Source organism: Aplidium turbinatum, chromosome 2 (assembly GCF_918807975.1).
Source record: "Aplidium turbinatum chromosome 2, kaAplTurb1.1, whole genome shotgun sequence".
NCBI lineage: Eukaryota > Metazoa > Chordata > Ascidiacea > Aplousobranchia > Polyclinidae > Aplidium > Aplidium turbinatum.
Genome location: NC_137473.1, coordinates 25,020,835 through 25,037,013, shown reverse-complemented (window position 1 = coordinate 25,037,013; position 16,179 = coordinate 25,020,835). Strand labels below are relative to the sequence as shown.

Here is a 16,179-nt window from a genome sequence, read left to right as displayed (position 1 = left end):
GCATCTCCATTTCGATAGCCGCGGGCTAATTTTACAGGAATACACTTTAAGAATAGACGTTTCAAGGAGTGTTTCCTTTCGGTCACTATATGCAGACAAACGGATTCGGGAACTTTATGTTACAATTTTACCACGAAGAGATTATGGTTTACCGCTGTGACCATAAAAAATAAAAGACGAGTTCTTGTCAGTTGGTAGGTCAAGAAGAAATTAAAGCAAGAAAAATAAAAAACGAAATTGTTAGCTGGTAGGCCAAGAAGCACTTGAAGGCATAAAAATAAACGACGTGTTTGTTGTCAGCTAGTGCAGAAGAACTACTTAGAAGTACAAGAAATAATAAAAGAAGATTTGTTGGTTGGTAATCTACACTCTTACAGAAGCAAAGAAAAGTAAAAACATTTCTTCTCAGTTTGGTACAGAAGAAAAATAACTTTGACATTCATTGGCAAGAAAGAAGATTAAAAGACAATCCATCTGTGCTTGTAGATTCAAGTGGAAGAATCCAAGCAAGTTTTGTGGACTTTAGGACTTCATACCCGTACAGCTACGGTATCGTGCATTTAAATTCTTTTTTGTATTTTTACGGTCTTTGCAGTTAAGTTTTTTATAACTACTGTAGCCTAATAAATTTGTGTGTTTGTGTAACTTAATTTTTTTAATTGTTAAATTTAGCCCCAACATTTAATATGTCTACACTCGGTGGCGACAAGGACTCGACCGCCGTAGACTCGACTGAGTTTAAGCCTGATGATGTTCTTTGCGGTCGGGCAGGCCATTCTGGGGAGGGACCCAATAACGATGAGGCTAAGTCAGTTCGAGAGGCCCGGCATCTTAGACGGGATATTTTGACTCAAATTGGGGAACTTTCTGTAGCCCTAGGTTCTTTGAGTGATAAGCAGGAACTGTTAATTTTTCGATCTAACTTATCTAATTTAGAAGAGGAATTACTGCATTTCCATGCTCTTTTGACTAAAATCTTTAACTCTGCAATCTTGGCAGAACTTCGTGATAGGGTAGATCCCGAATTTAACTCTTTAAAACATAACTTCGAACAAAAAGAAAGTGAGTTCTCAGATAGGTTGGATGCTGACATACATCCTGAGGATAGCGCCTCAAACGTAAGCACTAGGATGTCTGAGAGCTCGTCACGGATAGTTACACAAATTAACCTACAGTTAAAACGAGAGGAGCTCCAGATACAAGCTGAGGCCGAAGCAAGAGCTGCTGAGGCCATCGCGAGAGCTGAGGCCATACGAGCTGAGGCTGCTGCGAGAGCTGCAGAGGCCGCCGCGAGAGCTGAGGCCGAAGCGAGAGCAGCTGAGGCCGCCGCGAAAGCCGAAGCGAGAGCTGCTGAGTTCGCACTCAAAGACGCTCAGTTGAGGGCTGAACAACGTAAAGAGGTAGTTTTAGCTGAATATCGATCAGAGGCGGGCTCCCGGCGTAGCTCTAAGAAGAGCTCTTCTAGGCATTCCAGAAATGAACATCAATCGCAGTTTAATTTACATAACCTTTTCCAAACGCCCGTTCAACCTGTGAGTGGACCAGGGCAATCCACACGTTTTCCAGCTGTTTCAGGAGGTCTCGGGGCCGCGGCTAAGGGTCTTCCGAATGCTGTAGAGCCAAGGTCTGTGAATTACAACCGAACTCCTCCCCCAGAGCGTACAGGTCACGGGGCCGCCATTAGCAGTAATGCTTTGCCCCCTTCAAAATTTTCTGCGCCGCTAGTTGTGGATCGCCCAGCTACACGTAATTTGGGTGGTTGTGAGAGGCGTATCGCGTCTCCTGATTTTAACGTGTGTGAGGATCGTGATCGGGCTGTGCATGTGACTGAGCCCACTCAGCCCATTAAGGGATATAGCTTGTCTTCTCCCGCTAAATCAAGTTCTCAACAGCAGGATTGCTTTTTTGAATACCAAAATAGTAGGACGTTTTTCGATAAGGCGGCCTTGATTGGTTACGATGGTAATAATATGCCATTTATCTTCTTTAAAAATCGTGTTACGGCCTTAATGGCAGCTTTGCCCTTTAAGGGGACTTGTTTGACTTTGCTACAAGCAGCTTGTGTTAGAACAGCTGCGCAAACGATTGCTAATTTGGTTTCTGACACCCCTGGCTTGTCAGAGGAAGACAGGATAGAAATGTCGTTAGCTCGCTTGTCCCAGCGTTTTGGGGTTCGTGGAGGTCTTTTCGCAGAACCAGAAATTAGAAAGTATCGCTATGGTAGCAAATTGACTTCGACCTCTTCCAGTGATCTGAAAGAGTTTAAAGATGAATTATCGCAGTGTTTGCTTTACGCGCAAGCTTATGGTCAGCGTGATAAATTGGAAGGACGTTTTGTTTTGGATTTGGCTAAGCGACTCCCGTTTGACGCTAAGCAGCGTTATCTTGACTTTTTAGGTGATCAGTATGGTGGCACTAATGAGCCTACTTTTCAGAGTTTGTTCGATTTTGTTGTACGAGAGGAAACGCGTAAGTCGACTGATTTTAGCATTATGCTAATGGGCGATTCTGGTGAGTCGCAGCAATTTAAAAAGTTTGGCAAAGGAAAATTGCCTTCATGTCCGGTTAGGCAGACGTCCGTAAAACCCCATGATGATGTGATGTCAGGGAGTTCGCAGTACTCGACTGTTGTTGGCGCACCGCGCGGTGGTGAAGCCAGACGTAAAAACCTACCGGCATGCATTTGTTGTTCGTCACGTGGTCAAGTTGAATATCATTTTTTGTCTAATTGTAAAGAATTTTTGCGCTTGACACCTAAAGATCGGAGAGATGTCATTGTGAAAGCTGGCAAATGCTTGAATTGTTTGCGCCAGCATATGGTTAGGGATTGCGTTCATGCAAATAACTGTCGTAAGTGTGGGCCTAACAACGATAGGAAACACTATTTTCTTCTGCATGATTTTTATGTGACGTCACATGATTCTCTGGATTCTGTTGGGAAAGATGATGCTCGTGCCAGAGTTCCTGTGCGTAATGTTAAGATTGGAAATGTTAAGGCAGCCTTTAACCGCGTTACTGCTGCTCGTGTTTTGAATCCAATGACTGGCAAATCGAAGTTGGTGTATTGTCAGCATGATCCTGGTTCGCAGTTGACGTTTGTTTCGAGTGACTTGGTGTGTGAACTTGATCTTAAACCGTACGATAAAGCGTCGTTTAAAATGGATACCCTGGCTGGTCAGAAAGCTACTTGTGCTGACCTTGTCAAACTCAACATCCAGTCGTTAGAGACAGATGAACTGTTTTGTGATATAACTTCGGTGGTTAACCCAGCTTGGGCTGATGATGTTAAAACTTTACCGCATAAACAAGATTTAAATGGTTTCCGTCATTTTCATGACGTGAATATGTTTCATTTGAATGATTGTAGTACTGTAGATGTACTGATTGGCAACGACAACGCTTATTTGATGTGTGCAAAAGAAGAGCGTGTTGGTGAAAATCGTAGTGAACCACATGCTTTGCTCACTCCTCTCGGTTGGTTGGCTTGTGGTGGTAAGTCACCCTTAGAGGAAAGCGTTGCTAAAGTGTGCAGAGTGCAGACGTCTTCAGAGTCGGATGTCATCTCTGGCTTTCAGCGTAACATTGAGTCTCGTGATATGGAAATAGCAGACCTGAATAAAGTCATTCAGGATTTGACGTTGCAAAATGAAACCTGTGAATTGTCTCGCAATGATAAGTTGGCTAGAGAACTTGTTGAACCGAATATTGAGTTGAAAGATGGTCGATTTGAGATACCTGTTCCGTTGAAGGAAGATATTGATCTACCTAACAATTTTGTGTTGGCGTCAGATAGAGTTGCTGCTTTAAGGAAGAAGGCTTTAAAACAACCTGAACTTCGTGATTTCCTTACTGACACCATGAAAGATCTTAAATCAAATGGCTATATTGAGCGTACTGGTGAAGCAGGAAATGTCAAGGGATTTGAATGGTATTTACCATACTTTGTTACGTCACAATTAAAAAAGCGCATTGTTTACGATGGCAAGTCTGAATTCCGAGGAACTTGTGTTAATGATGTAATGTTTTCGGGTCCTGACTTGTTAAACCCTCTGGTAGATGTCTTGGCTAGATTTCGGCTTGGTAGATTTGGTCTCATGGCTGATGTGACTAAATGCTTCTTTCAAATAAAGTTACCTGAGTCGCAAAGGGATTTGTTTCGTATATTGTGGTTTGAAGATGATGACCTTGAAAATGGTAGGATGGTACCATTTCGTTTTTGTGTACACCCTTGGGGAATAAAGAGTAGCCCGTATATCGCTTGCTTGGCTATAAAGAAAATGATCGAGCAGAATCCCAGCAGTGCTGGTGAATTGACTCTCTGCAATATTGCAAATAATATGTACATGGATGATTTTATATTTTCGGCTGATAGCTTAGAGGAAGCTCAGCAAATCACTCATGAATCAATTGCTTTGTTTGATAGCCGTGGGTTTAAACTTGGTAAGTGGAGTGCTAACAAGGAGGCTATGATTGTCTTGTCAAATTTGGATAATGAGATGCTTTCACCTTTGATTCGTGACATTGACTTTCAGACTGAAAATATGACTTTGCCATCAGCGAAGACATTGGGTTGTGTGTGGAAAACCGAGTCTGACGAGATGCGTATCGCATGTTCCTTAAAGCCCTTAGCTAAACACACGCGCCGAAGTATGCTCAGTCAGCTTGGACAAAATTTTGATCCGCTAGGCTTTGGAGCGCCATTTTTTCTAAAAGCACGCCTTATACTTCAGCAATTGGCGATAGACAAGTTTGATTGGGTCATCGAGGTCCCTGATAGCTTTGTTAAAGAGTGGGAGTCGTGGCTTCGCTCTTTGGACCTGCTTAAGGATTTTTTGTTACCGAGATGGTATTTTGCAAACTCTGGCAGTGCCGTTCGGATCGTGAACGAACGCCCTTTGGTACCTTTGAGCGACGACCCTAGGGATTTTACTGTCATCACCCCTGCCTCACTTGTGACCCCATACTTAGACCCATATTGTGCTGTTGGGCAACCACATGATCGTGACCAATTAAGAAGGGATTATCGGTTCAATTTGTCACTTTCTCAGCAGTTTTGGAGTAAATGGATCGATTTTTACTTGCCAGGTCTTCAGGGCCGGAAAAAATGGCTAAAAATGGCCGAGAATTTGGAGCCTGGTCAACTTGTAGTGGTAGGTTCTCTCCAGGACATTGGTAAACGTGGGAAGTATCAACTTGGGAGGGTGCATGAGGTAGTTCCACAAATTAGGAAAGGGAAGCCTGTGGTTCGTAGAGCTAAAGTTGCCGTCTGCAACTATGATGAGAGTACGGGGAAAGTGAAAGTAGACTATGTGTTGAGGGATATTTCGTGCCTCGCCCCCGTAAAGAACACCTAAGTGTTAGGGTTTGAGCCTGGTTTTGTCTGCGGTGGCCGACACTTGTCTGAGCCCAGAACAGTCGGTTATTATCGCAATCATTGTATATAGCATCATTTTTGCGTGTACCTAATACCTATGGTACCAATTTCATGTATCGTCGTGTTTATTCTTATTGCTGTTCATTCTTCGCATGCCCTTTGTATTTGCGTATTAACTTAAACGTGAGTGATTCAAACAATTTGTGTATCATGTGTTTTTATTCATTGGCTCACAATTGTCGTCAATTCTTTTTTAGTTATGCCATGTCAGACTGTCATAACTAGGGGCCGCTATGTTCCAGACGGTTGTTCGCCTGGTCAAACGTCATGTAGAAACCGTTCGGGTCTACTGAATATTACGTCATGGAAATTCCTAAAACATGAGCCAAAATTGCACCATCGTCCGTAAGACTCGTGTCAAACCTGTTGAAACCGGTTTAAACATTGTGCCTTTGAGTTATCACAAATTTTTCTGATTCATTCTCGAAGTTGTTTGTTGGAAGTCGGTCGCACATTTAACTGGTTTATTTGGTGCTTGCTAACTGGACAAATTCTCCGTCTTTTATCCAAGTAATCTGTATCGTAGTGACAGTTTTGAGGTGTAGGCATTGCATCTCCATTTCGATAGCCGCGGGCTAATTTTACAGGAATACACTTTAAGAATAGACGTTTCAAGGAGTGTTTCCTTTCGGTCACTATATGCAGACAAACGGATTCGGGAACTTTATGTTACAATTTTACCACGAAGAGATTATGGTTTACCGCTGTGACCAATAGTTGATAGCACAAACAACCGAATACGTTGCATGAATTTAGGCAGAGACGATGATGATCTCAGAGAAACCTATGAAACGAACTATTGGCATATATTGGTTTGGTTTAATGCGAGGTATGCTGGGTCTCAACAGTCATGAAATAAACCAATTATTCGCACCTGTAGTAGGACCGCCAGGGTTTGGAGCAACAATGAGCAAAAATCGCTTCAAGTTTCTCCATGCTTGCTTGACATTTGATGATCAAGCCACTCGCCAGACAAGATGGAACCATGACAGATTTGCTGCTATTCGCACACTGTTTGAAATGTTCAATGATAACTGTTCCAAACATATTATTTCAGCGGAGTTTCTGGCATTGGATGAAACATTGTATCCAATGAGAAATCGTATTGGTTTCAAGCAATGCTACCCAAGCAAGCCAGCTGAATATGGAATGCTCTTCAAATCGATTAACGTAACTAACTACAGTTACACTTTTACCACCTATCCTTATTGTGGAAAGCCGCTGGAAAATCCCACCGAGTATTATGTTTGTGGAACGGAAGAAACTGTAAAATACCTTGTAAATAAGCTACAGCTCAGTCATGATTTACAAGGAAGAAACCTATCATATGACAGGCTCCATTCAAGTATTCCACTTGCTCAGTGGCTATTGAGTCTAAATATAACTTGCGTCGGGACATTGCAAAGCAACAGAAACGGAATCCCTGCCGAAATTAAAGATGTCGGTCAGCCAGAGGAATTGTCTTATCAGTGTTATTGGGAGAGTTCTGAAAAGAAGTTAGTGCTACATTCCTACATAGTAAAGACTAAAAGTTCAGGAAAACGCAATGCTCTGTTGCTTTCAACAATGCAACCTCTTATTGGAACTACAAAAGAAGACCCAAAGAAAAAGCCAGCAATGTACAAGCATTACGACTTCACAAAAGGTGAAACAGATGTCGTAGATCAAAGGATTGGCTTTTATTCTTGCAAAACAAAGTCACGACGTTGGTCTACAACCGCATTTTGTTATATTCTGGACACATGTCGGGTCAATGCAAGCACAATTTTAGCTATGCAAAAAGGAATTGATCCCAAAACTCAAAATTCTTTTGATTTTGGTTGGGAACTTGCAATGATGCTGATCAAACCGCACATACAAATGCGGTCATGGTGCGGTCTTCAAAAATCCGTTCTAAGCAAAATAGTTACTATTCTTGGATGCGAAGGTTGCTATTTTTGCAGCCCTTCAATCACTGGCTCACCAGCAAAGAGGAAAAAAAGTAATTTGTCTAAAAGTAAAAACCAGTGCCAGCTGTGTGGTAAAGCTGTCTGTGCTATTCATGTGACGCAGGCTTGTCCAGAGTGTGCAATAAACATTGATGTTGAAGAGTAATGAATGCAAAATTTTAATTTATGCTCAATTGTTTGCAACAAAAATATGGTATGTTGTTCACATTCCATTTTGACTTCAGCAACAAGACTTCAGCAATCGCAAAACTTCACTCTGTCAATCTCGGTGACCGGGCCTGCGTCGGTGATTCAAAGCCTCTACAAGTATGCGAAACTGCCAGGATTAAGCTCTGCAAGAAGCTTTCCCAGTCCGAGGATAAAGATTCAATCAATCAATGTATTTTGATTTAGAATGATTTGTGAAAAAAAGCTTTTGTAGCCAACTATAACATTTTGGCACTGGTGTAACGGTCCAGGAGTTACTGCGGTCTGAAAGTTACCGTAACTTCTGGACCGCGTATACGCGGTCTGAAAGTTACTGCCAGTCCAGAAGTTACTAGAACAGGATTGTCAGATTTGACGCTTGCAGCAGATTTGTATAAATGATTTCAACATTGGAAACACGTTGAACTCGAAGACTTATCCACCATTGCAGTGAAGTTTCAGTCCATTTACAAGTTTTCCCAAGCGAATTTCGAAAAAGCACACCTACTTACAATAGCAGTAACTTTTGGACTGCTTCTGCGGCGTTGCAGTCTGGAAGTTCCTGTCAGTCCAAAAGTTATCAGGGATGCCCGGCGTTTTCGCAATCGATAGAAAAGCGAAAATTGTTTTAACTAAGTGTAATGAATTCATTGCTCTCAAACTAATGTAAGCTTTTCAATTAACATTACAAAATACTTATAATTATTAATTTGACCTTTTAAGTTAATTACCTTAAAAAGTTAATTATTTTTCAAAACAAAATTAAATAAAATTTAAATGAAATATTTGGCAACTCTTGTAACTTTTGGCCTGCAGTAACTCTTGGACTGCTACACCGGTTCTACCACTCAGAAAGTTATACTCTATTCTTTGTTATTGTTTATTATCCTTTTATAACTGTTTGATCCAATGACCGAAGTTCTTCTTAATCCTAGTAGCCTATTTCCATCAAAGATGCTACAGCTTTTCCTCAGAAAGTTTCCATAATTTATCGGAGTTAGTTCAGCAACGTAAATTTTTTTTTTGTGGGGCCCAGTTTATCAATAGGCCTACATATGCTCAATTACGAAATCTTCTTAGATCGACCCTTTGATTTTGTTTGCTAGCTACTGTGCGTAGGCCTATGTCCGTACTTAACCGGGAAGTTACCGCAGTCTGCAAGTGCAATAAAGCAACTTTCACCAACGGGGCAGTAGCTCACTGTTCTCAAACTAGACAACTACAGTTGAAATTTTGAAGCACCATCAAGTTAGAAACTGTTTTCAGAATAATTTGGAGCACAATGAACTCTTAGTGATTTGAATATGAAAACCACACAAATGCAATAAAGCTTGACATGCAAAATGAACTTGTAAAACTTGCAATGCTCTAACTACATAAGATTTTGCTCAATTATTATCAAAAATCTTTGAAATGGATGTACTCACTTCTTTTTGTAGCGCACTAATATTCTATACGTAATACTATTTTTTTAACATAGCACTTCTCCTATTTTCAAACTCTTGTCAAGCCCAAATTCAAATAACATAGGTTTGCTTGCAATAAAGCAACATTTAGCAAAGTTGAATGAATATGAATTAATAATTAAGCACTTGTTTGATCTCGATAAGCGTCATAAATAAATTTAGTTGAATTTCTCTCACTCCGTCGACAACACCAGAAACGATGTATGCCAAAACTTTCTTTTGATGGAATTAATTTTGAGAAAAAAAATATTTTCTCTAAGCTAATATCATCTCTAAACTAACATCAGCTTTATGTTCAAAAATCAACGCAATTGCTTTGGCAGGGAAAGTTTTGGTTTATTCGCCATCACAATTTGTTACCAAATTTATTTTATTGCTAAATCAATCTCACCTTAAATTTCCAAACGTTAACATAGGCCTACACTGTATAGGCCTAAATATAATTATGAAAAGTGCGATTGGAACACTCCAATGGAGAAGTTTTAGGAGTGTTCCAGACAACTGTTCACCAAATCAAACGTCATATAAAAACCGTTATGGTCTACTTAACCTAGCTGGCATCTTACGTCATGGAAATTGCTAGAAAATGTTTAAATATTGCACCATCGTTCGTAAGACCTGATGAAACATTGCATCACCACCTTTGAACACCTGTTTGAATTGCGTGACAATGTCTTTTATTATTGCGTCACAGTTACTGTTTACGTGAGTTTGAAATATCGCAAATTATTCTAGTCATTCGTAAGGTTGTTGCTTGAACGTTGGTCGCAAATTTAACTGTTTTGCTTAGTGCTTGCTAGCTGGACAAAGTTTCTGTCTTTTATCTAAGTAGTTTGTTGTAGTGACAAGTTTTAGTGGTCTACGGTGTTGCATCCCAATTTCGACAGCCAGGTGGCTAATTTTACAGAAATACAATTTGAATAGACGGTTTCAAAAGAGTGTTTCTTCGGTCATGACTAGGGCCATTTAAAGTCATTAAAGTCATATTTTTTTCTATGCATCAGTAAGTCGTGAAATCAATTTTAACGCAAAAACCGCATCCTTATGAGGTATATTAAGAAAGTTATGAAGTCATATAAAGTCATATTTTCCTGGTTAGGTCATAAATCAGCTTTTTAAGTTATATAGTCATATTTTTGAGTTATAAAGTCATGCCGTTGTATACTTTAAATAAAAAATACCAATTTAAGCGGTGAAGCAATTAAGCACAAAGAAAGTAAGGCAATTTCAGATTGAACGAAGGCAAACTGTAGGATTAGCCTACATAACTCTTACATTCACAGACCTATGTTTTATGAGGTCACACATTGAAATCAACTTAATACTCAAAATGGAAAGTTGTACGTACACCATCAAAGAGGCCCATGCTAATCTAAATGCCCTTGATTTCGGAAAAGATCCGCTTGAGCTCAAAAATTACATTAAGAAGCGACTGGACAAAAACGATGTGAAACAAATTATGGAGCTACAAAGACAAGACAATTCACCAGCGCCTTATGCAAAACTGCAGAAGTGTCAACCCACATCAGAATCTGTGGAGCGCTCATTTTCCTTACTAAAGTCATTTTTGCGTCCAAGTCGTAACTTCAAATACTTTAACATTCCACACTACATGAAACTGTAATACAACAGTGGTTTAAAATAAAAATGGATGTGTATTACTGTTATGTTGCGTATGTTTTACTTTTTAGTTCCGTGAGTGACGTTGTTCGTATGTAAAAATAAACGATTTTCACATCAAGTCATATAAAGTCATATTTTCCAAAAAATAAAGTCATATTATTGATTTTTAAGGTCATATAAAAATGGCCCTAGTCATTACATACAGACGAACGGATCCGGGAATCTTATGTTACAATTTTCCCACGAAGAGATTATGGTTTACCGCTGTGACCAAGGAGTAATGATTGACTGCAGACTTTTACACAGCTCAGTCACCTAAAACATCATAAGGGAGAGATTACTTTTATTTCCAAAGCAGATTGGCTACATTTACCAACGCCGTGTAAACTATCAAATGACAAACATTCAAACATTCGTGCATAGAAATAGATAGAGTTTCACTTTTAGCAGCATGATTGTTGATTTCTTCTTCACAAATGTATTTGCATTTGGAGTTCTTGCATAGATTACTCTAAAATAAATTTTGATTGAACAAAAGATGATTTTTCTTCATTTGCGTATTTTAGTTTCCAATACATCACTACGTGTTTTCAATTGTTATATTTGTTGGTAAATCATATATTCAGAGGTTTATGGTAGCCTACAACAACATACAACTTTTAAAAAGTGCGATAAGCCAGCTTTCGACTTTGTTTAGATCGACAATCTACAAAGGGACAGAGAGCACATTACTAGGTTTAGAAGTAGTCCTATGCACTATACACTATACAGCCTACTGGTTTTGAACTTTTGCAAAAAACAAAGTTTTTGAAATAACAATGACATTTTCGAAGTTATTTCTACAATTTTCAAACTAATAAAAACCCAAAGTCAAATAAAATTAAAAGTTTTTTGCTGAATAACATTTAGCAACGCTGAATCAACATTTCTAACAAATACGTTTATTTTTATTTTTGCCATTTAGCGATAATGCAGAAAAAGATTAAAATTATGGATCCAAAACTAGACAAATTTACATCGATGGAACCAAGTTTTTTTGACTAATATTTTTGCTAATGCAACATTGTTTTACGTTGAAAGACCGTCTCAAACTGTTGTACTGATTGCTTCATGCTATGGAAAGTTTACATAATTCATTCATCAGCAATTTCTGAATTTGATTTAGTGCTTTTGTTACCACACAAATCTATACTTTAAATTTGAAGTAAGTTTCATTGTGAAGCATGGATTAAACTAAACTGCTCGAAAAGTTTTTTGAGTGATTTTAGACTGCATCCTTCCTCAGTATTCAGTCAACCGAAACACCCTTATTGTCTTCATGTGCTTGAGGCATTTCGTTTTATTCACAAAGCAGATTGGTTACATTGAAACGTCGTATAAACAATGGAATGATGAGCATTTTAGTATGAACGCAAAAACTGATAACACCGGTCAGCAGCCAATTTGCTTCTGAAACTAATAGAGTCAATCTTGGCTAATTTGGGGTCGCTGATCACAAATATCAACTTGAAATTTGTTGATTAGCTCTAGTTTTTGAGATATGGCACCATGCCAAAATGTGCTTTACTTGTTGACACGGACAGCAGTGTGTGTTTATCTGTTGTAGCTTCCATCGATCAGATAGAGTTGGGCACTTAATATATTAGTTGGAAGGTAGATGACGTGTCTATTCATATTATTTTTATTTGACATATGTTTGAGTTGGGTTGTTTGCTTGCTTCTTTTGTAAAAACTTTATGTGTGTAGCCTTAACTGCTCTTTCTGCAGATGCCTCGAAAATGCATCAATAAAGCAGACAATTTCTCCTACATATGTGATGAAATAACTTTTTCTTCACAAAAACGAAGTATAACGGCCCTTACGGCTGTGGTCAGGAAAGCATGTCACTTGTACTTTGAATGTAAAGTTGGTGATCAGGACAAGAGTTGGGCCACTCACATATGCTGTAACTCAAATCTTCGGCAATGGCTAAACGGAAACTGAGAACATAAAGCAACTTCTAAGATGCATAAAGCATGGCCAACATCATTGGGAGCTGTGTGGTGACCTAAAGGTAGTAGCTCTTGTTATGGGCCTGCAGCTAGGTTATACTAAGTAGGCTACTGCTGTTTTCTTTGTGAATGGGATAATCGAGCGAAACATTCCCACTACAACTACATCAAGAAAGACTGGCCTCTCCGTCAATTATGACTCCAGGGGAGAAAAACGTTCTACAACCATCACTTGTTGAATCAAATAAGATTTTGTTGCCACCGTTACACATAAAACTGGGTTTAGTGAAGAGCTTCGTCAAGGCAATGAACAAAGCAGGAGCTGGTTTCACGCATCTCGACAAAAAAATTCACCGAATGAGCAAAGCGAAAATAAAGGAAGGTGTGTTTATAGGTCCCCAGATAAGGCACCTTCTCGAAGACGGTGAATTTGGTCAAGTGTTATATGGCAAAGAGAAAATTGGATGGGAAGCGTTTAAGTTGCTGGCTGAAGAGCTGACAACTAGGCTACACGAACAGCTGATAACTACACGGAATTGGTGTCCAATCTCATTAAAGCATACAGATGCGTGGGGTACAATATGTCACTGAGGATACATCTTTTGGACTCGCACCTGGATTTTTTCCACCAAATTGAGGAAAAGTTAGCGATGAGCATGGTGATTGGTGAGCGATTTCACCAATGCATATCTACTAAGGAAAAGAGATACCAGGGAAAACAGAATCAATCAATGCTTGCTGACTTTTGCTGGATGATAGCTATCTAGGGATGCCCCATTAACCGTATACAAGCGGCAGGGCAAAAGGAGAAGAACAGATAAAATAGATTAGAAGTTTATATTTGAAAAGTGACAGTTATTTGTTGCATATGCTATGCTGAAATATAAACGCATGCGATTATTACACCGTTTGTAGATTGTTACTGTTGTGTTCGATAAAGTGCACCAATAAGGCTTGCCATATGTAGATCAACATACAAAAATGAAACAAGTTTTTATCTTTTAAACTAGAGCTAATCAGCAATTTTAACCGACATTTTTGGATTCAGCGTCCAAAAATACTTAAGAATCAATAGTTTTCTTACCGGAAGCAAACAACTTTTGAAAAATTGTTGAACAGTGTAATTAGGCTACTCACAAAAACCCTCAAAACCAGCAATTTACTATGCAACCATATCAATTAAATTCAAAATAATAATTAAGCTGAATAGTTATCGAGACGTTTGTTGGTATGCTTGCGCTGTAATTTCTGACGACTTTCTTCGTGATTTATACATGTTCCAACGCAAGTCTAAAACAATTTCATTTCAAGTAACTTATTCCTTACAAAGTCACAAGCAGATTGAAGTCACAAGGAAATAGCCAACGCAATAACTAAGCATTATCTGAAAGTTGAAATATTCCTTGTAAATGCAGCGTAGGGATTAATGTTTTCTACTAAACGACAAATGTTTTTCGAAGCATAATATTGGTTGGTGAAAAGTTTTTGCGCTGGTTATCTGGAAAACTTTATCTTCTTGTACAAGCAAGTTAGCAAACATTTGTATTGTTTTGTGCGTTCCAAGATTTACTGCGTGACCTACATGACTACTGACCATTTCGGATTACATGCATGACTGGACCGTGCCTGCCTTTAACGAAGAGATTAGCGATTTCAAGGAGATCATGGTGGAGACATCAGACAAATTTAAAAAATTTGACTTTTTTTTAGCAAAAAAGCAATAGCAAAAAACTGGTGGAGTAGGCTATGTGTGTTCACATAAAATTTTAACCAGTTTGTCAATAATTTTGCTCTAACTTTGCGAAAAAAGCAACCTTGTAACGTTTTTATATCAAAAGTTATTAGAAAATGAAAGTGTGGATGGAATAAGTCCACACGTCAGGCCATTACTTCACAAAAATCGCCTAGTCCGAATGGGGTTAAACAAACAATTATTTGCCGGAGGAGCGTCCATTGTCCTCAACATTTACTAGATGTATCACGTACCCTGTAGTGCAAATTCTTTTGTAGTTACGTAATTGCCATTTCCTAATGCAATTTGTTTTCCGTCTGTCTATTTTCCACAATATTTCTTTTAATCGCTGCGTATTTCTTGCGGATAGCTAGTTGCTTTCAAGAAGTTGAAATTTGTTGCATTTTTATAAATATTTTCAGATTCATGATGAGAGCTTAAGTTAAGCCAAAAATGTTTGGCTGTTAAAACTATTTGTAAATATGCAAAATATATTGTTATAATGCTCAACCCTGTTGTATTGTTGTGTCTTGCCTGTATTTGGCACAAAAAAACAAATGCTCTCCCGAAACTATATTGCCTTAGAAATTATTTTAGAAAAAAGGAAAACATTTACCTGAATTGCAGAAGTTTTCCGGAGGATAATATGAAACTTTTGGATCGGATGGGAATTCGTCAAACGTTAAAAGATTATTTTTTAAATCTTTCTTTAAAGAATCCATTGACACCACCAACGGCTTCAGTTTTTTTTCTGGTATCTCTTCAGTTGCACTATGGTCATGACTTTTTTTTGTTTTTGATTGAACTTTAGTCGTATGTTGGTGAACCTTCCAATCGTTGAGCAAACTGTAAAATATAAGTCTTGAAATTGGGTAACAGGCTGCCATGATTACAATAGTGGGGAAAGACGGGACAAAGCGGAAGTGGCGCTAAGCAGGACATATAAGTTTTTTAAATATTGTTGCACTCTTACGCAATGTAGCCGTTAGAATATGAATGACAGTCATTTTTATAGACAATGCTGACAAATAAATTAACTGGAGAGGCGATCGCGTTTGTCAGCAGTATAATACTGACCCAAAAAAATGCCACCCACGAAAATGTCAATAAAATCAACAATGATTAACCAAATGCTTTTATATGTCAGATTTATGTAGAAGAATCATTGCCTGTAAAAATAAAAATAAAGTATTTTAGAAATGCCTTGGACAGTTAAAGAAAATAATTTTTGTGTAGAATCGTATTTTGAGACGAAGTCGATGGTGGCAGTGCAAGCCCGATTCAAAAAAAAGTTTTGATGTTGTGATTGTCGGACAAAAAACTCATGTACACCTGGATCCACAAGTTCCGAGCTCACGAAACAATATTAAACTTAAATGCCAAGAGTAACAGAGCTACCCATTCTGATCGGCCTAAGAGTTCTCGATCCCAGATCAATATTGATGCTGTCAGGGATTCGGTTGGTCACAGTCCAAACAAGTCAATACGGCGCCGCAGCCAAGAACTCGCAATTCTTCGGGAGTCAATTAGAAGGATCTTAGTGCAAGATCTGCAATTGTATCCCTATAGAATACAGATTAAGCATAAACTTACTCAAAGGGATAAGGAGATGCGTGTAGTGATGTGTCGATGGATCTATGACAAGATCGACGAGGACCCACACTATCTGGACGATGTTTGGTTCTGTGATGAGGCTCACTTTCTATTGTCTGGATATGTGAACTCAAAAAACAACATCTTCTGGGGAACAACACTTCCAGAGAACTGTCTGCAAAGGCCACTTCATTCCATCAAGTGC

General features: G+C 38.8%; 1 protein-coding gene across 1 annotated transcript in view; it reads right to left on the bottom strand.

The window, feature by feature from the left end:
• The window catches only part of LOC145788454 (lactosylceramide 1,3-N-acetyl-beta-D-glucosaminyltransferase B-like), a 58,439-nt gene extending 43,171 nt beyond the window's left edge, over window positions 1-15,268 (bottom strand). The window contains exon 1 of the mRNA XM_082600220.1: window positions 14,998-15,268. Within this exon, the coding sequence (XP_082456346.1) occupies window positions 14,998-15,268 (271 nt within the window). The remainder of the gene's footprint in view (window positions 1-14,997) is intronic.
• Between the last annotated feature and the right edge of the window lie 911 nt (window positions 15,269-16,179).